A 20900-nucleotide genomic window follows, 5' to 3' on the forward strand; every position below is an offset into this window, starting at 1 on the left:
GTGCGAATCGCTTAAAAGGAAATGAAAATTTATTTATAGGAGAAGAACCGATAATTAAATATATAAGCAATGCTTAGAGCGCAGTGTAGTTCCTCCTTTAGTAAATACTCTACAACGTTTTTTTCGCCAAGTACGATCTTGTAACTGCACTTATAATAATATTCCACAGAGCGTTATTACAGGTGCTGTTATTTTAATACGGGATCACTACCAGGAACAATTTTAATAATAGAATGTGTCAGATAAAGTGTGTGTGAAATCTTGGGTAAATTTAGCTATTATTAGTCTCGATTAGCAGCCGCTGTCCAGGAAGGGAACCCACGCTCCTCCCCTAGGGATGAGTAGATAAGACTCAGTCGAGAAATGGGGCGAATCGATCCTGAGCGATTATTAGTCGTCCAGAAAATTTCCCCGCTCAAACTGTAAATTTCATTGTAGTAGTACAATGCTGGCTGAGAAAAAAAGTCTAGAAAAAAGTTGTTTTTTTGTTGTTTCTTCATGCAGTTGTTCGTGAAGTCTGATATATTAGAAGTCTGTTCATTTTGCAAGGTATTATTTTGATATCTCCAGCAATGTGTGCTGAATTGCTTTAAGGAAGTTGTTACATTGAATATTGTAAAATATGGCTATATATTCCAAGTTGTTATACAATACTGGAAGAATTTTAATGTAAATATGATGTATACTTGTAACATTTTCTGGTAAACTTGTTTTTAACATAGTTTAAATAGAGGAAGTCAAAGTGATTGAAAAAGACAAAAGATCTATCAGAAGTCTTCGTCTCGCATAAAGCATGAAAATAATGTATTATTTCTTCACTTACCTTTCAACAAGGGGAAGTACCCTTGCTCTTATAAACTAGCCAATCTTCTATGAGATCGTCTTGTAGAGCTATTCTAGGAGATTCAAGCACGTGTCTTTCGTACCTTTTCATGGCAACATTAGCATGGCATTGTTGAAACAATATTTATTAACAGGATTTTAACCGAATAACCATGGAATTGCAAAATTACAGTTTCCCGGCTCTAGTCTAAAGAGCTTTCGTTATAGGACAAACTTAGTATTTAAATGGACAGAGAAAGTTAAAAATTTCCCAATTACTTAGTTTCACTGTAGTCCAACGACTGGTTAAAGAAAAGGTTAAGCGATGAGGAAAAAGTCAATTTTTAGCTGTGCAAGCAGTGCTAATCAAGTCCCCATGATATTACGCGAAAGTATAAGAACGAACTGTTTGCCCATGACGACTACCATAAGTTGCAGTGAGTTATAGAAACATCGTCATTATTTTTCAAAAAAGACTGTTTCACGGATCAACAAAACCTTTGACCAAAATGATGAAGGTATGTTTCATTTAAGCCTCTGGATCTAATTGCGAAACTATCTTGTACTGTTATGTCTACGACAAGTTTTGTTAAGAGCTTTAAAAGTAAAGTACCGGTAGGAATAATCAAACTGCTCTCGATTCCCCACAAGGCAATTTTTAAATCCTCAAAGTCATTCAAAATGTGTGAAGTGTGAGTGTTTCAATTACAAAAAGGCGTGCTACAAATTGATTATAACAATATAAGTCTACTCCCATAGAGTCAGACTTCCATTTTGACACTGACGCATCATTATCTAAACATATTCAAAACATTCTATTTGACTCAACCGTCTCATTTTTATTTTTAAAAATCATGCTTCCCAATTTTTGCAGTCTGCACTCCTGAACAGACAGAGGCTGCTGTATGCCGTATATGAAAGCAACTAATTGTGCTAAATTTTACAACCGAATATCATCTCTTTTTATACAGGAAGCAGCTATTTTCGCCCTTGTTATTCTTTTCTTATCCTACGAGACAACCTGCTCACCAAAGAATCCGAAAAGGCAAGCCATTGACACCAGCCTGTCACCTCGGAGCCATTTTGCATCGGAGATCAATTCATCTTCACGTTTTAAGCGAACCACACAATGTGTACGGGCTACGGACGAATGTTGCGTCAAGAGGAGGTTTTTTTCTAATGGTAGAGTCTCGTTCGAATGCAGAAGTGAGCATATCGACTGTTTTGGAAAATCAAATAGTTCAAGCACATCATTTGGGCAGTGTGAAAGGGTGGTGAATCGCAAAAACTTTGTTATAGATTGTCAGTGCGCTGCTGGCATATAGAATGTTTAAAAGGGAGGCGCTTATTCTGGTCTGAGTTAACTGATGATATGATATTTATGTAACAAAATGTAATGAAACCGATTGTAAACGATTGCCTAAATAAAGCATTTGATTTCAAGGCCTAGTTTGTGTTTAAATGAATACTTTGACCCCGTGCATCATTTATTTTATAAATTCACATACTCTTCACATGCAGTTACTCTCTTCAATGATTGGTGACCCCATCTTTTTTCATAGATCAATTGCTTTACTGATTTTCTTCACATTTGAACAGAAAAATATCTGTACGTGAGAAGTTACAAATAGCATGCCTTTTTTGCTCTCGTGCAACGGAAGTTTTCTTCGAGTATGTCTTCTGTTTCAACGCCATTATACCTCAAAGAAAGACATCAGATACAAAAGTTTACTTAATAGACTTAGTTGTTATGAACTGAGTACGTTTACCTGATCAAAATTCCACTAATGTAGCTTCTTTTGTTTCTAATAGTTTTAAACTAAGATCACCGTGAAAACTGAACGAAATCTTCTAAAAACGAAGGGTCTTTATTGCGCCTTATCTCGAAAACGAGGATGGTGATGCCCCATTTTTTTTTCCTTTTTGGCAAACGTTGATTTTTGCTTCACTGCGCGGCAAGTTATAAAAAGTGTGTACGCTGGAACGTTTTGGGCGCGAACAACCGTAATGGGTAAAGAAGAGTTGAAAAATAGCAAACACAGTCGCATTCGTAGAAGTTAATTACTTCGGTATTGTGTATGCACGGGATATTGTAACAGCGCTGCCATATGTTATCATTGTGCTGGTCGTAAGTTCTGAACATTCATGCTCCGTACTGTGTGCACAGTAAAATCGCATCAAATTAACGAAAGGTAATAGAGTAGAGTGTCAGAGGGTTGTCAAAAGTTCATCTATGAATCTATGTTATGTATGCGCATTTACACTGATGGACTTAGGATGTGGTGAGCCGTTGTTTTTTAGGAGAGCTGCAGCTTTTTCAACTCACTGGTAAAAACCTAACTGTTGAATAAACTGCATAAATTGCCTGAATTAAAACAATTCGAAAGACTAGAAATTTTTCAGTTCTAAGCTTTTATTCTTTGTCATCATTCCATGCCGGTTTTGATTGAGCTACGCCAATGATGGTATGCCCCCGCTTGTGATGTTTGTTGCTGCTGAACTCCTGCGAATTATACCACAAAAAGAACAATTATATTTTAATCAATTCAACAGGAAAAAAATTAACCTTAACAGTTACAGGGCAAAACATAAAAGCAATCAAGAAAGAATCTTGATAGTGTATTCTGGATTACATGCAGTTGCTAAGAACAGATGCGAATTATGGTCAGTCGAAACTAAAATACGCATTCAGATGAAATAATTATAACGTTAGTGTTAATTATGAACTACAATTATGGACAAAAGTCTTGGAACAAATTTACACTTTTGGTGCTTTTGGGCACACGCCAGACGCGAATACAACTTCACCTGCCAAACCTCGCCCCCCACCCCCCATACAATGTTGAAAACTACTACCTGTAATTTCTTCCGATTTTCAACATTGTATTGGGTGGGGAGGGGGAAGAGCAACGCGTTTTTAAAAGGAAAACAGCGCATTTTTCAAACTTCAGTAGTAAAACACAGATAACTCGTTAAATTACATAAGTGTCCCAAGGACTTTGTCCACGATTGTAGCTACATGTACTTGGAACGAACTTCGATGATTATGAATTAAACAGGAGACAAAGGAGTTTGAAACCTACTTTATCAATTCTAAAATACCAACTTATTCTTGATATGAACTGTATCCTATACGTCCTATAACGCCGCTCAGAAGCATACTGAGTTTTCTGGATGGTAAATGCCATCGATCCAAATCTGACATTTAAAGTTTAAATATCATACACCTTCGCGGGTGTATTCCAGAAAAAAATTCGTACGCGCGCTGCTTTCAAGGAAACCCCCACAAACTATATATCAACAGAAAGGTTATAAAATGTAAAATTCGGTAAAATTATGATTTGTTTTGGATTTTGCTTTCCGAAGGCAGCACAGGCTGTCAACTCAAAAATGACCGACTGACGCCCCAGCGAATTAATTGGGTATCAAATGCGATCGTTCATGCAAAATAACTGTGCAGTGTTTATCACAAAGCCTCAATCTCCAAAGACGTGTCAGCGTTTTCTTTTATTTCTATTGGTTATCTTTTTATAGATCTGTCAAGTTCGACTATCGAAAAATTCGCGTAACCTGTTGCGTTAAAGGCAGCTACGAGGAAAGTATTTAAAATAAGGGAATTCGCCGACGCACTTTTGTTCCATATCTATCAGTGAATGCTCTGACCGAATTTCATGGAAAACTGTCAAATCTGCATACCCTATTAATTCATTTAAAGAGAAGGGGTTCTGTCGAAAAACGAGTGCGAGTTTTCGCCTTTTTAAGATTTATAAACATATCACGCCTTCACAGAGGAATGTGTCATCTTGAAAAGCCGCGAGCCAATGAAATAATAGAGCCCCTAGCGTTCACAGTATGCAAACTTGAGCTTCGCGGACTTTAATTTTCTTGACCTAAAAAATATCGACCAATGTAGCCCCGCGAAGGTTTGAAGTAACCTTAAAAAACATGGAGTTCATGAATGTAATTGACGTACCAGCTTTAGACGTCACACCCATAGAATTCAACCCGCATACACGGATAACTGGCTTTGACGACAATGATCTTGACATATCTGGCCGTGACAGGGTTGAATGTGTTCAAAACTGGAGTGAAGTGGTCACAGTTTCCTGTGAAGACCTATAGAGAAATCACGCAGTTCCACTGTTATTTCAATGATTCATTGATGTGTGGTGTTAAGGACTCACGTATGAAAATTGAGGGTTACTTATGTTTAAAGACTAGAATGTAACTTTTGACAATATCGATATTTTAAAATAAACTGTCAGAATACAGGCGAAAAGAAGTATAACACCGTAAAATTTTTCAAAAAATTAACATTAAAGTTTTGCTTTACTTTAGGTTAAGTTAGTTCTAAATGTATTTTTATTCTATCAGCTTTTCATGCCCATGATGCGACGTAACTGAGCTAGTGTTCTCAATACAGCGGTAAATGCAGAAAAGTCAACTCCTTGTGAACGAATCAATGTGAAATTAAACTTAGGTCTCCTTATAAAAAATAAATCAACTGACAGTAAGAAATGTTTCGTTTGTAATCCGGCCACAGCAAAACAAAAATGTAAGAAATAAAGAAATGTTGAAAAGGGAATCATGGAAAACGGTCACTCGGTAATGAGTAATATGGATTGACTGTGAAACATTAAAACGTTTTTCCGTTTTAAGCCAACCTTTTCCTTTCCATTTTCTTGGTAAACACTGAAGTTGGACCCGTCATTACTGAAAGCCAGTTTGTATTCTTTGACGTGCTCGTGGAAAACGTCACGACCTGAAAAGATAATCCAGCTGATAAATGTTTAAACTAGGCATTGTAATCGCAATAATGGCAACCAGTTTGCCTATTATAAAAAAAAACGTAAATTGCAGAGACTTATTTTACATTTCATTACTCTTTGAATATGCTATGGTTATTCCTATTGCACATGTCCTCTCGGGACATCAAAAAATATTATTCGCAGTTTAGATATGTTTATTTTCGTTGCAAAAAGGCCATGCCTCTTAAATTAAAGAGGGCTTCCTGTGCCAAAATTATGATTTATCACACTACAGCTCTTTATTCAGGACCTTCAGTACTTCAGTAGATCCTCCTTCAAAAATTCTTCAAAATTAAAACTTGTAGTAATGTCTGCTACAGAAAATGTGCATCCAGTGCAGATAGAGTATGGTCGACTGTCTGTGCCATAAACACTCTCTTAAGCTCCCCGGAGGGCTTATAGAGAAGGAAAGAGAATTCTATAGAGAGCTTTCAACATAAGGAGCTTGAGTCTCGGTATACCCTGTGAACAGACTCGCCAGGAAAGAAAAGCGCCACAGGAGTGGTCGGCAGAGAAAGCAAGCTACCGTGAACGTGGTAAATACTGATTTTCATTTTTTAAATTATGATTGTTTGTATCACTGATAACTGTTTTAATTTGTTACCTTGTGTAGCGATTGCCCTTATCCTCTTAGTTTTACCAAGATCAACCTTAAGCCACTGGTTGTCTCGATCATTGGCACACCACGCTCCAATCCTCTTGTTGTCTTGATCGTCCTCAAAGTAAAGACGAGCATTATCCGCCGTTGCTCTCCAGGTGTCTAGAGATAATTCAGAAACGTTTATTTATTCTCAACATATTGCTCGTACTTCAGGATCTACGTTGCTTAGTTTAGCCTGTGGCTAAGCTCAGCGCGACACTGGTAGAAAAAAAAAATCAATTAAAATTGATTGAATTGACACAAATGAAACGCACCGGGCCTGTATTCCGATGACGCGCTGAATGCGCTGTCGGGTAGTTGGTAGTTTCCAGGCCATCCAAGACCAAGACCGTCAGAACAAGAACCTGCATGGTCAAATATAACACTGAGGTTCAATTCTGTAAGACGTTATCAATTGAAAGTAAATCATGCACGGGTTATTTTCAACATGGAGCTGCCTCGACCATGCAGAATAATTGTCTAGAGGAGTGAAAAACGGCAAGTTAGGGAAAACGAGGAATTCTATTTACCTGTAGGCTTGAATGGATGAGTATCACACCGTGTCTTGCAGCTTATGCGGCAGTTTCTTTCAGTCCAGCCATTAGTTTTACAGTCACCCTGAGAAGCCCACGATGGACAACTTTTACGCTTGTCTACACACATCAAGCCTGAAAAATAATTATAACATATTGTATAGTTACATATAATAAACCTGCTTATCGTGACAAACTTCAAGATTGTGCTTGTAAATCAGTTTGAGCGGACGGTTTTCGTAAGGTATGAAAACTGGAGCAGCAAATGCGCCTCATTCAGACTGTAAAGACTTCTCGTTTTAATTTACTCATCAAGAACTTAAGCAATTTTGAAATAAAATAACGAAAGCTTCACATCACATATACTAAGGCTGAAAAGGAACATGCCAAGGGTACGGCATTCCACAAGTAGAGCTAGAGAGCTCAAAACAGGCAAAAGTCAAACTCTCTGCCATTGTCACGCCAGTAGTCATAAAATACATCTTGTAGGGGTCATTATTACTGTTTCCCATCCAAAAGCCTTACTATAGAAGCAAACAACTAAACCAGAACAATTTTGGCGGAAAGGGGGTAAGGGATTTGCGTGCCATCTGTAGCAAAATTAATTTTCGACATATTACGACATATTACGACTCATATTACGACATATTACGACTCATCAAATGTCAAAGTCAAAGACACATGAAACAGGTCGAAATAGGTCGGAAAAAATTAATGTGTTATCATCATGTCACGTAATTCTGTCTCGAAATAAGATGGTTGTCATACCTATACCATGTAATGCGAAGTTCGTAATGAAGTATGCCATGTAATGTGAAGCGGGTAGTGAGGTTCGACCCTTAGTTACTGCCTGTTGTTAAGGACAGAAAATGTTCTTGTACATGAAGCCTATTTACCCCAGTTTCTCTCGGCTCGATACAGTTCCCCCATATTTTGATCGTCGATTTTAGGTGTTTCGAAGATTTATCTCGGCGGCAGAAGTCGCTTTTCTTATCCATATCGTTTTAATCTGCTTTTTCTTGTGGCACAGAGGGTCACGAACACATCTTGCGTTTTTAAAGTGTATATTTATGCTTTCTGGACAAGCAGGAACCAGGCAGAAATCGCCGAGAGGAAAATTGTACTTTCGAGTAGTTTTGAGAAAGACCGACCAATGAAAAAGAAATTAACTAATAATAACTTTTTAAAGGAAGTTAAATAGCCCGACTCAAAAAAATTTGGAAAAAATGTTTTCAAAGTACTGTAATTGACAGTAGAGAGATACTTACTATGATCTTTAAAAAAATAATTATACAGTGTTTTTGGAAAATAATTTATTTTTGGAAATTGGAACTTGAAAAAGAAACTTCTTTACATCGGTAAATAAGAAAAAAAATCACTGTATATTGGAGAAAAGATGACATTTGAAGATATTCTATTGTTCTATTTTTAAAATTATTTTTTATTGGGAAATATAACAAATTTCGTGAAAAATATGAAAAAAAACATTTATTGGAAAACAGAGAAAATGGGAAAGTCATTTTACATTAGAAATTACGAGAAACTTATGAAAATGCGAAATTATTATACGGTATTGGCAAGAGAATATTATCATAATCTCTTGGCATTGGAAAATCGGACAACGTTGAAAAATTATGTATTATTGTAACATCAAAGCTCTTTTGACATATTATGAAATAAAGAAAAGAAATGGAAAAAAACATTGTATATTGTATAGGAAAATTATTCTTAAATTGGAAAATATGAGAACACTGGGGAACATGTTATTTATTAGAAAAAGAGAAAATCGAAATTGATTTTATACCGTGAAAAAAGAAAAAAACGAAAAAATTATAAATGAGAGATTAAAACAAAAAAATTAAAAATAGAGGATCACTGAAAAGTTTTTCATATTAAAGAGTAAGAAAAAATGAGAAATAATTATACCGGTGATGAAAAAAGGGAGAAAATTATTTATAGTAAATAAAAAAAATTGGAAAGTTATTTCTATTGGAAAAACGAGACGAAAGAAATGAAGAAAAGTTATTACTCATGGGAAGTTCTGAAAATGACGGTAAAAGTAGAAATTAAGAGAACGTAACACGTGTGTTGTTTTGGTAGTGGTGGTGGTGGTGGATAATGGTGTCCGGTGCTGGTGGTGGTGGTGCTGATGCTGGCTGGTGATTTCGGTTTTCTCTCCTTCCTGTGGCCCATTCCTCGGCAGTTAAAGCAGCGCACTATGGGAGATAAGATAATAAACATATATGAATGTAAAATTTAAAAATTTCGAATGTTACATAGGGAATAATAAATACACATGGTCGTGTAGATGAGGACTTTTTGTTCGATTGTTCTGATCTTACTAGTTATGCAACACTTTCGAGTGGTAAACCATGGAATATCCCACGAGTCGCTTGTATTTTCTCGGTATACACACGAACCTTTAGGCGGTGTGTATACCGAGAAAATACAACTGAGAAGTGGTATATTCCATGGTATACCACGGGTGAGCGTTGTACAAATGATTTATACCAAGCCATAGAGAATTTAATACGAGACTAATGTCACGGGCGAAGCACGGGAAAAACTGTGCAAGCGAGATAGTTACAATTGATGCTGGTTTAATTAACTTTTGATAGGTCAAAAATACTGGCGCGAGAATTTTGCGGATCCACTGGGCTATAGTGGATCCACACGTTATGTCGAAATTTATGATTATTAACAGGACAGAAGCAGTGGAAAACTGACTTCCGAATTTGTGAAATGGCGACTTTGGCTCTCAAACTGACTTCCAAAGAAAAAAACTGAACTTGAACCTTTTCATTTTATAATTAAAGCGGATGCTTCACTTCAGGTCAAAACAAAATAGCAAACGCCTGAGTATTTTTACGAGGCTTGACATAAACTTTATCGAGAAAACTTGCGAATTTAATTGCGGATCCTCTTAAGAAACGATTCAAAGTAAAATGTTCCAAATAGTAATTAGCGCGCTATGAGTAATAACAACATCTAACAATAACAACATCTAACATCAGCTCATTAACTATAAAACCATGTTTTCTGTGTCATGCATGGCAAAGAGACCTATTTTTTCTCTTCGCATCAATGCCGGAAAAGACAGTCACCAACAGCTATGAACACTAACCTTTCCTCAACCGCAGGCGGTTTCTTAAATCACCCTCGTAAATTCTCACCCTTCTTAATTCCTCTCTTCTTCCCTCTTCTTTGTCTTCTCTTCTTTCATCTCTTTCTACCTCGGGTTCTACGAGGAAAAAGACCCGCAATCATTACAGATGTTCTGCAATTACAACAACTTTGGACTTCGAAAATCATAAACAAGTACGAAACTAGCTTTTCTACGGTGTAATACCTCTTTGGAATTGGAAAAATTCGCGTCTTATCTACCTCCTTCTGTTTTCGCGCTCACGTCTTCGACTCAACCGTTCCCTCTCTCGTGCATCTATAAACAACCACAGAAGAACCGATTAGTTAACTAAGCAAATAATTATCAATCAAAAGGCATCGTAGTTGGTATACATGAATTGTGATCCGTGCCAAAAAGGAAGTAAACATTATAAAATAAAGACTGTCAATTACCATCATGAGTTCAAAATAAAAAATTCAAAGTTTGTAAGTCTGTAGGTTCAAAACGCTATTTCCTTTATCTCCATGCTTCAGGCGTGTCTTTGAAATGTTTTGTTGGCACATAAGACCAAGCGCTTTTACCATGTTTACAGCGTTGTTGTACGCAACTTTTCAACCGCAGTAGTGTCTTTTCTGTAGGCTACACCCAGGTCAAATAAAACCGACGCCACACTTTAAGCCATTCTAGAAAATAAACTACAGTTCTGAGGCCAATATTTCTGTGCTTATTCCAAATGCAACCTCTGTAGTTTGTTATGCGTGTCAATTATTTCACTGGGTTCGGGGCCACAGCGATTTTGTCAATCCAATAGTAACCATAACTGGTCTCTGCGGCATGCCTTTGCAGCAAAAAACGAAATCGTAAAATTAAAAATCATAAGAAATTCAGACAAGATTTCCAAGAAGGTGATGTATCCTTAAACACGGGTTTGAAACAATTTGTAATGAAAACTTACCAATTCCAACTGCTACCTACTCAGCGTTACCTGCTCAAAACCACCTACAAAGAAAGTGACTGTGATTTCCACGTTTTATTCCACCACCGCATTATTCCCTGGGGTTGGGTCGGCTTTGTTCTCTTTGTTCTCTCTCAAAACAGTGCAAGCCGGAATGTGTGATAATTGACCAAATTAAACCACACGTGGGTCAAGCGTTGCAGCTCCAAAAATACATTAAAAAAAATATGCGTCTTCTAACTCTGAAACAATAAACTGGGCATAGAATGCTTATTTCGAAATCAAGCCTGACACTATGCCTGTTCTGAAAGTTCTTGGTTTTTGAGTTGAATAAGAGCAGCCTTCATGAGAGAAGTTTGTATAAGTGACGATAGGATATATTTCGCACCTGCAGCCTATGTAAAGCTGGGCGGTGGCAGGATCTATTCTTGCCGACGGAAAAAATACTTGCGAGATCACACATATCAATTCCTTAATGTTTTAAACAATAGTGCGCAGTTTTTCTTTTATTTTTAATACAGGTCGATTACACTTGGCTATTTATCCACTGGGAAGTTAAACAAAGGAATATAAAGAGTTGAAAATGACGCTATGAGCGTTTCGTCAAGTCAAAGAAGCAAAATACCGCGGCGGCAGTTAAGATATCTTATCAATAAAAAAAAAAAATGAAAAGCCGCGACGAATTTGCGTTAGATCGTTGTGAAAGCAAAGAGGCAAAATAGCTTGGCGCTTAATTAGCAGCAGAAGAGCTACCAACTTTAAACTGGTTAAAGCTAAATCCGACTGCCCTAATTGACGAGTTCATGAGTCTGATCTTTGAACCTTATGTCATCAGAGGAAAGTGGAAAATACTGCTACGGCGTTTCATTTTACATACAAGTTAGTTTCATCGTTTTGATATATCTAAACGTCACTAAATCGCTAAGGCACCAAATTTACGTTAATGTCAAGTCATGTCAATAAATTAGCTATTCCAATAGCTAAATGTTTCATTTGGGCACAAACTTGAAAAACCATGCATGCTAAACTTTCTGAATGGTGCGTTTGCATGGTCCTACTTGTAGCAAGCAATTATTGAGGGTTCTAAGTTTTGCGATTTTGGCGGGTAAATATATGTTATTGGCCAGCTGTGACGTCCGTATAGTGAAAAACTGTGACCAAGGTCTTGAAAATACTTCTCGAGGCCGCTGGCCGAGCGCAGCATTTTCAAGCCCGAGGTCACAGTTTTTCACTATACGGACCGACCCTAAGCCGGACAATAACATGTTTATCTTTTTTTCATGTGGGAAATTGGCTTACAAGTGGGTTTGTTTACGCAAATTTGTCATTGAATTGGCTTACGCGCCGTCTACAAAGTTAACCATTCGTAAAAAAATCTGACGAGCGAATGAGCGAGTAACTCAGATACTAGACTAAGAAAGATGTATTTAAGAACAGATTTATTTCGAACTACTTTATGTTACTTGCATTTAGCTCACCAGTTAAGTTCTTCAAAAGTGTTTTTCCGGTGTGAAATTTCGTGCAAAGTTTGGTTTGAAGTTGTACTACAAAAAAAATTTAAGTCAGTTGTTAATCACTCGAAATCAGACTTTTCTACTGTAAATTGAGGATAGATGGCGAGGAAATTCGTTCACTGTATTCCACAGAAATTCTCTCAAATACAGCAACGATCAGAGTGGTAAACTCGACTGAAATTGACTCATTTTTTGCTCAAAATTGCGCAGAGAGAGACACAGGATTACGCGCCATTACAGCGCCGAGTTACAAACAGCCAAACAAACTCTCACAACTTCCAAACACTCAGTTAAATCTACTTACAGTGACTTTCCTTGTCATATAAAGGTGAATAGGGAAAAACTTGCGTTGATTAGTCGTCGATGGAAGAGTAAAAAGGGCAAAAGATTGACGATTAACCCCAATTCGCACACGAAAATTATTGAGATCAACGCAACGGATTCCGCCCGCTGTGGCGCTCCGGATGGGAAATTTCGCCCGCTCCAGGAACCAATGAGATTGCAGGATTTGTTGAATAGCCCTTTTCACGGTTTATACCTTCGCTCATTTGCAAAACAATAAAATCTAGCATATATGTGAGGCAATTTCGGGCCATTTTGTAGTTTTAGCCCGAAATTGACTCGCATCCACGTTGGATTACGTTATAATGCAAATGCGAAAAAATTAACCGTGAAAAGGGCTATTGCGCCCGCTCACGAGCTGAGAAAAAGATAACGCATGTATGACGCCATCAAGATGATGCAACGCACTTTTTCCTACTGATCTCTAATGGTATGTCTACGCTGGATCGTTTTTTGGTCAATTAGAAACCAAAGGAACCCCTGGTTCTCCCTTGAAAAAAACCATTGAAGTCGGTTTTATGCATCTCTCCTGCCACTGAGAAGAGAAATAAAAAGCTGGCGTTAATTAGTAACACAGACTCATGAAAACTGTTAAAGAAGCCCACGCAAGCCCAGTTTCCATTGAAGAGACACAAGACATTTTCCGTGTTTCTATCGAGTTATAAAAACATGAGTGGAAGCTAAGTCTGGGAGAAGCAGAAACGCTGCGGGAACACGAGCTGGAGTCGATTATTCTTTTTTCTTTATTTTTTAATTTTTATTTTATTTTATTTTTTTTTTTCTGCCACATTCCACTCCTTTTGCCAAACTGATAATTCTTTGAAAAATCATCCTGTCGAACATAACAAGATATCATCTAACTCCACTCGAACAATCGTCTCTCGTTATTTGTACTCAACGAAATTAATTGAAGTCCTCGTGGTTCTCCTTAGTGTTTCCCAAGCCTCTGGTTCATCAAAGGGATGCACGAAAGTTTGTAGCCAAAAGGGATACACATGAAAAAAGGTGGAACACATATTTCTATTTTCCATCAGTGCGTCGCAACTCGAAAACAAGTTACAAGCCTAAACTTTTTCCAAGGAACAAATAGTGGCGAAACATCTTGGAAAGTTGAATTAAAAAAGCACGATGATTTATGAAGTATTTTGTAAGTGTCTATACGAGCTTCGTCACTTACCGCGGAATCGTGAAAAAAAATGAGGAAAAAAAAGCGGGCAATTTTTCATCAGTGTTCCTTCAATACGTCGTTCAAAACCAATGGAATTCTCTCTATCTCAATGATTGCTATACTTGTTTACCTTCACTTAATTAGTGTCCCCTTTGATGGTTTTACGCAAAATTAAACAATTATTTAGGAGTATCATGTAGACTGAAAGAAGTATTGCACGACGAGGTTGATTTGACAGTTGCATATGAAAAGAAGATGCAATATTCATCAAACTTAATTGAACTGAACAACCTCGTCGTTGGAGATTGGAGAGTGCCATACCACACCTGTGATGTGTTACGAGGTTGACATGTTACCGGCTTCACATTACATGGTATACTTCATTACGAGCTTCGCATTACATGGTATAGCCATGACAACCATCTTATTTCGAGATAGAATTACATGACATGATGATATCACGTTACTTATTTCGACCTATTTCGACCTGTTTCATGTCTTTTCGACACATGGTGAGTCGTAATATGTAGTAATATGAGTCGTAATATGTCGTGATATGTCGAAAAGTAATTTTGCTACACATGGGGCGCCATAAGGGATTAACTACTCCAACGAAAGGCAGCAGGTCAATTTTCTCTAGTGGTATAATAATTAATCCCCCAAGGCACAGAGGGACTACAGAGTGAGAGGTACATTTCACACGGTACTTTCTTTAAAAGATCAAAATAAATGGAAGTCAGATGCATTAGTATTTTCTCCCACTATCCTTACGCATAGACTCACCCACGCCAGTGTTGTTGGGTTGTGTCGGTGGCATGGTATGCACGGAAGTAGGCGGGAGATTAGTTGGTGGCATTGTTGTCGCCGGCGGTGCTGTTGGCGGCATTGTTGTTGACGGTACCGGCGGTTCTTAAGTAAAATAAGTAAAATTAATACACGAAGAGATTGCCGAACGAATCTTGGTCTATAATAAAACTACGATATAGCCAGCGTAAACGCACGTTTACAGAACTGAAACCAAACCCAGCGGGAATGTTAATATTGTAAGCCATTGTCAAATTCAAGTTCTCGACCTTCCTACAGAGGCGCTTTTGAGGGCTTTTCGACTTGAGCTACAGAGACAGTTCTGAGGCAAAGCCAAACATGATTTAACTTAGGTGTATTTCCCAGGGTGTGGCACAAGCTATAGCTGTTTTCGTTGATTGGTTCATCCTGGTATCTTCGTTTGCCGTGATTGGTGAAAGATGTAATTACTTTGGATCTTGTCTCAAGATGATCATTGGAAAACCACTCTACAACGAAGCTGACCATAAAAACAAAACTGGATGATGCTTTTGACATCTTAAAAGGCCTCATTTAACGTTTTATCCCTGCAAGTAAGTCTAGCTTACAGTAGGATGATCTAATAAGCAAAGTCTTACTGGTATTGCAGGTTTTGCAAGAGTGCGGGCATTCTTTCTTGATTTGATCCTCTGAGCATCTTCCTGTACAGGCCCACATTATGCAATCTATTTTTAGGTCCATGCAGCTATCTACAATATTACGATAGCAAATCTATCATAAAGGTGTGCATATAAAACAAGAAATCCTCGTAATGTTAAAACTAAACAAAACAAATCAGAAAAATAATTCAAACTTATAACGAATTTTCTATTACTCTAGATGGAAACATACATTTTACATGTGCCAGATCTGATGGAATTTAACAACTTGTGACACTTTTCCACAGTTTTTTTTCGTGATAAATACAATGGATACAAGTTGTGCCTCAAATGATCGATATGCAGACTGAATTCAAGTTAACAGCACTGACTTTAGGGACCATGAATGCCCAATCTGTCTCTTAAAGTATATCTGAGTCAGAAAAGAAAGCTTTTTAGGGATCGCCTAACAATGCTGCTCGGTCATCGTCGTTGATGCTGACCGATGGTTAATTTAGGAAAACAAAGCCCATCTTTTTATGTCAGAAATGCGATACGTACTAAGATCGCAAGGAATGTGAAATTTCTAAGATCTTTACCTGAAGAACACAGGTTACAGGTTTTCTTGCAGTGATAAATCAGGGAATCGTGTTTTACACAAAATCCAGCCTTTTTCCATCCTTCACAGTCTCTCTGCGATGCTCTGTCTGCACATCTTTCCTGTTGATCTGCTACAAACAACCGATTGATGAAGCGTAAGATATACGCGCGAGAAACAGCAGGAAGAAAGGTAAATTGCAGGAATGAGCACTAACAACACCAACAATGATAAAATGATTAAAGTAAATTAACTGAAGAGTGTCACCTGCTTGTTTTTTCTCGTCAAGTTGAGCATCAATGGAACGGCCTAAACATGAACAATGACTATTTCAGAAAAGCATATAATCATTTAAGGACACCATTTTTAAAGGTAAGGATAAATCTTCACGTTAATTCGTTATATGAATTGTACTCAGATCTGATGTACTTAGGAGTATATATATACTAAGTAGAATGCGTGTATCTCATGTAATGCGTTGTAATAGTCCTATTACTGACCTGTCTTAGATTGTCAAAGTAACAGTAGGGTGCATGTCCTACTTGGGTTCGTACCTGAACATTTGTACATCCTGCGTGCCTGCAATGCATCATCGTCACTAAGTTTCACATATGGGGTCTTTCCATTTAACGGCCGGATAGGCTCCAGGGTCTTTTTACCATTTTTGGAGAAGGCAGTCCACGGGTAATGCATTATGGATGCATAATCATACGGGACTCCATAGTCCACTACCTCTGTTCCATAGACCTTCTTTTTGAAATTATATGCCATGTCTATGGAGCAGATTTTAAAATCTTTGGTCATAAAATTAAATTTACATGCACAATAGATCTTAATTCTAGCTTGTCTCGTTTCATTATATAACTGTAGAAACTTATGATACTGACGTTCAAGATTTTTGTACGTTAATCACCTCTTCTTTTACAAGGGCATGTAACCTCTCTTTCCCCTAGACTCCCACTTCTACCCTTTTTTTTTTAGCGGCATAACATTGGTAAAGAAATAAGTTGCTTCTGAGTGTTAAAGAGTTTTTAGATCACGTGCGGTTAAAATAAGGTAAAGATAATGGCAATAATAACGATAATAATGACAATGATGAGGATATTGTCATTTCGGTTAGTTAACCTGTAACTGGACAACTCAATGCTAAACAAAAAATGTTAGCCCGAGAAGTTAAAATTGGTGACTTGCAGCTTCCGAATTTTTTGGATTGATACCTCTTTCTCTCACAATTAGACAAAAACGTTTGTTTGCTAAGCCTCAAATTTCATAGTTTCTGTTTCTTTTTCCAGCCACAGAATCACCACACATTCAACCAACAGGTACTTACTGTCAAGTATGTTTTCCCAGTTGATCTTCAAGTAGTTGTCTCTATCAGGCCTGCTCTGCTCGTGCCAAAAGCCAATCGCATGTCCAAGCTCATGGGTCATGACGTGCTTGTATTCACAACCACTGCCAATTGACAGCCATGTCTTACGACCGTACACTTTACCGACCTCGCACCAACAGCTGTCGAGTAGAATCAGAAATATCTGTCCTTACTGAATCGTCACTGAATGCCTTTCCCTGAAAAACTTGGCTTTGGTATATTTTAAAGAATAAAGATACAAGAAATATAGTTGATTGTAACTTTTTTTAGTGTTTTTTTTTCAAATTTTATAGACGTATAGAAATATTTCATGGAAATAATGTCAGCAGTAATTAGTTTGTTGTACTTAATTGGTCGAGACTGCAATATTTATACTCTCTAAATAATACTAAAACTCACTTTCAGGCAATGTATCACGAACAGAACTAAGACTGATCCATTCAAAACTTTGGAAAAACACCTAAATAAACATTCACAGAATATCAAAGCAATTCATCGAGTCTTACCCATTTCCACGGTGGAACCACAGATATTCCTTCTCAGTTGTTCTCTTCACGAACCTGATGCACGTCTTGCTCTCCCACTCGGCAATGGCTTCCATTGTAGTTCTTACAGCTCGATCCATGTTAGCTACAAAGTAGAAATATAATAAGCTATCAGTGGTATTTCCCCTTGACTGCTTGTTAACCGACTAAGATTTTCCGTTTGTTTGACCAGTGACAAGAATAGATAGAAAGGCCAGCTTCCTGCATCTTTTTTATTAAGTTCTGTGTACATGCATTTTTTATTAGTTCAACTAACGGTAAAAGAAGAATAAGAACAGCAAAAACAACTGCAATAGCCAAAAGAATAAACATTTCTTATGCACTAACTGACCTACACTACAGTCAAACTCGTAAGGGATGACGGCATTGGGCCACTTTATCTTGTCAACATTAGTTGCGGCACGTGACGGTGCTCCATCAGGGTTTCCATATAAGGCATTATTCAGTCGCTGCTCTTCAGATAACTTGATGTCTCCTTCGTAAAGCTGTAATAAGGAGCGCGGGCTCTCCGGATCATCTGTAATGGGTTAGAATTACAGCAGATTATTCCACATGAATAAACTGCAGGGGAACATCATTTGCGGCAGCGTGCTCGCATGTGTGGGATTGTTTGAGTGCACATCTAAGAGGGCCGCTATTGTGGTGTCTTGTTACGGTGAAAATTCTTTAACGATTGTTTTCCTGTTGAACTAACATTCTTGCAGTAAAGATAATAACCAAGTCTATGTCTTGTAACTATATAGCGCCTATACTCAGCTAAAAGGTGTGTGTACCAACATTTTATATTGAAGATATTCGGAGAAAGTTTGGTTGTGGTGTTGATTCCTGAAAACGCAATAAAGTTCGTACGCTCGCAGATGATAAGTACACTCTTTTCAGGGTCATCTTACCATGATCATGTAGCCACCAAATGAGTTTATAATTATTGTATCTAAACAGTTTTTTTAGGCAAAATTGTATAGCGCAAATCGTCTAGATTAGCGACAATCATCACAAACTGTCACAAATGGAACTGAAAAATGCAGCAAACCAACCTTTTCCAAGATTAACGTCAAGAATCTGTTCAAAGGCGCCTTTCTGTCCGATGCCTCTTTTGGTCAGAAGGAGTGTGCCGATTACCAAAAGGGACAGTTGAGTTCTCATAATCATAACTGATTAGAACGCTTTTCTAGAAAGATGAGAAATTAAAACCTTTTGACGACGCCGCGGTACTAAATAATATAATAGCTACTCCATATTTAAGATCGATATGGTAAGACATATTTATGAGTAGATTTTTTTTGGTATTTGAGCACTAAAGTAATTGTGTTATTCTGAATAGACTGAATCTTATAGCATGTTTGCAGGGTGTTTGTTTCTACATCTTGCCATGACTCAAAAGAACAAATTATAAAAACGTTGTAAAGCGTGGTAGGTACCACCCTTTTTACATGCCGATGGTGTGGAGCCTAATTGAAAAGATTAGACTTTAAAACGCTGCCTATTACCAAATTAATCATGCCTTTAGTTAACTTACGATATGCTCGTTCCGTTGGACACCTTTTTTCAAGTCATGGCCTTCATTCTTGGGTAAAGAACTGACTAAGATCTCAGCTTTAGATCTTAATTACGCACGCTGCCCGTATAAAATCTTTCACATCCAAAATGAAATTTGGCTTCATTTCATACATTTCTAAATATGTTCGTAATGCCCCGGCCGCGCATGATTGTTGTACCTTTTACGTCTGTGGATGAAAACGTGGTGTAGTATTATGCAGTACACAAGTTGGTTCTAAGTTTTGAATCTGGCGTGCAACCATTTACATGAAGCTGTTAAGTGTAATGTAACTTTTTTATTTCCGATATTTTTAGTTGTTAGTTTTGAAATTCGGAATTGAAGAGAAACAATTTATTTTTTTATTTTTTTATTTTTTAACATCCCATTGTATTAGTTTCATTCAGATTTTTACAGCTGGTGTGATATCTCACGATTTTTACCGACTTAACTAAGTGTAGATGTAGATAGATATCATTGGTTATGGAATTCATATTGGCCAGCATCCTAGGTTATAATGATTATATTGATGAGCTATGACAAGTTGGAATTACGTGATTACCCAGTAACAAACACAACTTACCTGATAGTCTTCACGAGACCGTGGCAATGGTACTGTAGTGGTGAGAACCACACTGCTTAGTTTCTTTTTATCAATTGTTAATTTGAACAGTTGGTGCATGTTTGCCTGCTCGGAACAATCGTCAGCTTTACCTAAAGGGTGGCTCTATTTGATATTTTGAATCATATTTTAATATTTTTTCTAAGATGAGATAGATCAAGTCTCAAGTTTCATCTATGCTATGCCGTGGGTTTGATTTCTTTTCAAAAAAGGGAAGGAAAACCAAACATAGAATTTCCGGGTGAAGCTGTTCAAACTTTTGAATGTATCTGATGCATGGACGATGGAATAGAACATGGCTATCAGTAAACATGGAAACTTTATCATTCACCTTTTGTAGCACCGCTTGACAATAACTCTAATCAGTTCGGAGAGAAAGACTTCTAGGGTTCTGTTGCAACACAATTCAGCACTGCAATCCAATTGCAATTCAACACTTGAGAGTAACTCAAGAGTGAATTTTCTGATTTCTGCAAAGTACATAAAAAGTCATTCAGGTTTCTAAAAACATCAATGAAAGAATAGCCAAAACGATAAATAACTGGAGAATAATCTCACTGAGTTCAGAAAAGTCTTTACTTCGTAAAATATTTGTTTAGCCGACCTGCAGAGCTAAAAAGAAGTTACGACAGAGAGCAAACAGTGGAGACGGGGAAGACAGCTTAACTGAATAGATATATGCTTTGTTGGAATAGCACACTTAGGACAGGATTAAGACAATATAAATAACTACAAACCGATTCAAAGCGGAAGCAAACTCAGCTGACCCATGTAGAAAACTGATATCCCTTTATATAAAATTCGGTGATCCTCTTTTGCGTACAAATGTTATTCGTATGTTGAAAATAAACATCCCGCCAATTTTGATAGTTTTCCTGTAAAAACCTGGAATGCTGAATTTATGT

General features: G+C 37.4%; 1 protein-coding gene and 1 long non-coding RNA gene across 6 annotated transcripts; both read right to left on the bottom strand.

The window, feature by feature from the left end:
* Window positions 1-2766: 2766 nt before the first annotated feature.
* LOC145495435 (uncharacterized) lies at window positions 2767-19986 on the bottom strand. Of its 4 annotated transcripts, none has more exons than XM_081475065.1 (16): window positions 19957-19986; window positions 18874-19007; window positions 18171-18356; window positions 17801-17924; window positions 17256-17434; window positions 16480-16698; window positions 16193-16234; window positions 15927-16055; window positions 15328-15438; window positions 14678-14815; window positions 6801-6938; window positions 6546-6635; window positions 6235-6390; window positions 5487-5584; window positions 4796-4938; window positions 2767-3325 (listed from the first exon to the last, which is right to left on the bottom strand). In XM_081475065.1, exons 2-15 carry the CDS (start codon window positions 18986-18988, stop codon window positions 4801-4803), a joined length of 1863 nt encoding a protein of 620 aa, XP_081331191.1. In that variant the 5' UTR covers window positions 18989-19007; window positions 19957-19986; the 3' UTR covers window positions 2767-3325; window positions 4796-4800. The 4 variants fall into 4 exon arrangements, with proteins under 4 accessions (XP_081331191.1, XP_081331193.1, XP_081331174.1 ...); XM_081475067.1 differs by having other exon boundaries at window positions 14690-14815; window positions 15927-16058; XM_081475048.1 differs by having other exon boundaries at window positions 15927-16058.
* LOC145495597 (uncharacterized) lies at window positions 8998-13712 on the bottom strand. Of its 2 annotated transcripts, none has more exons than XR_014050455.1 (4): window positions 12701-13712; window positions 10153-10242; window positions 9928-10044; window positions 8998-9019 (listed from the first exon to the last, which is right to left on the bottom strand). It is a non-coding gene; the product is annotated as an uncharacterized LOC145495597 (long non-coding RNA). The 2 variants fall into 2 exon arrangements; XR_014050454.1 differs by lacking the exon at window positions 12701-13712 and adding an exon at window positions 10883-11497.
* Window positions 19987-20900: the final 914 nt, after the last annotated feature.

This window comes from Orbicella franksi, chromosome 1 (assembly GCF_964199315.1).
Source record: "Orbicella franksi chromosome 1, jaOrbFran1.1, whole genome shotgun sequence".
In the NCBI taxonomy this organism is placed as follows: Eukaryota; Metazoa; Cnidaria; class Anthozoa; order Scleractinia; family Merulinidae; genus Orbicella; species Orbicella franksi.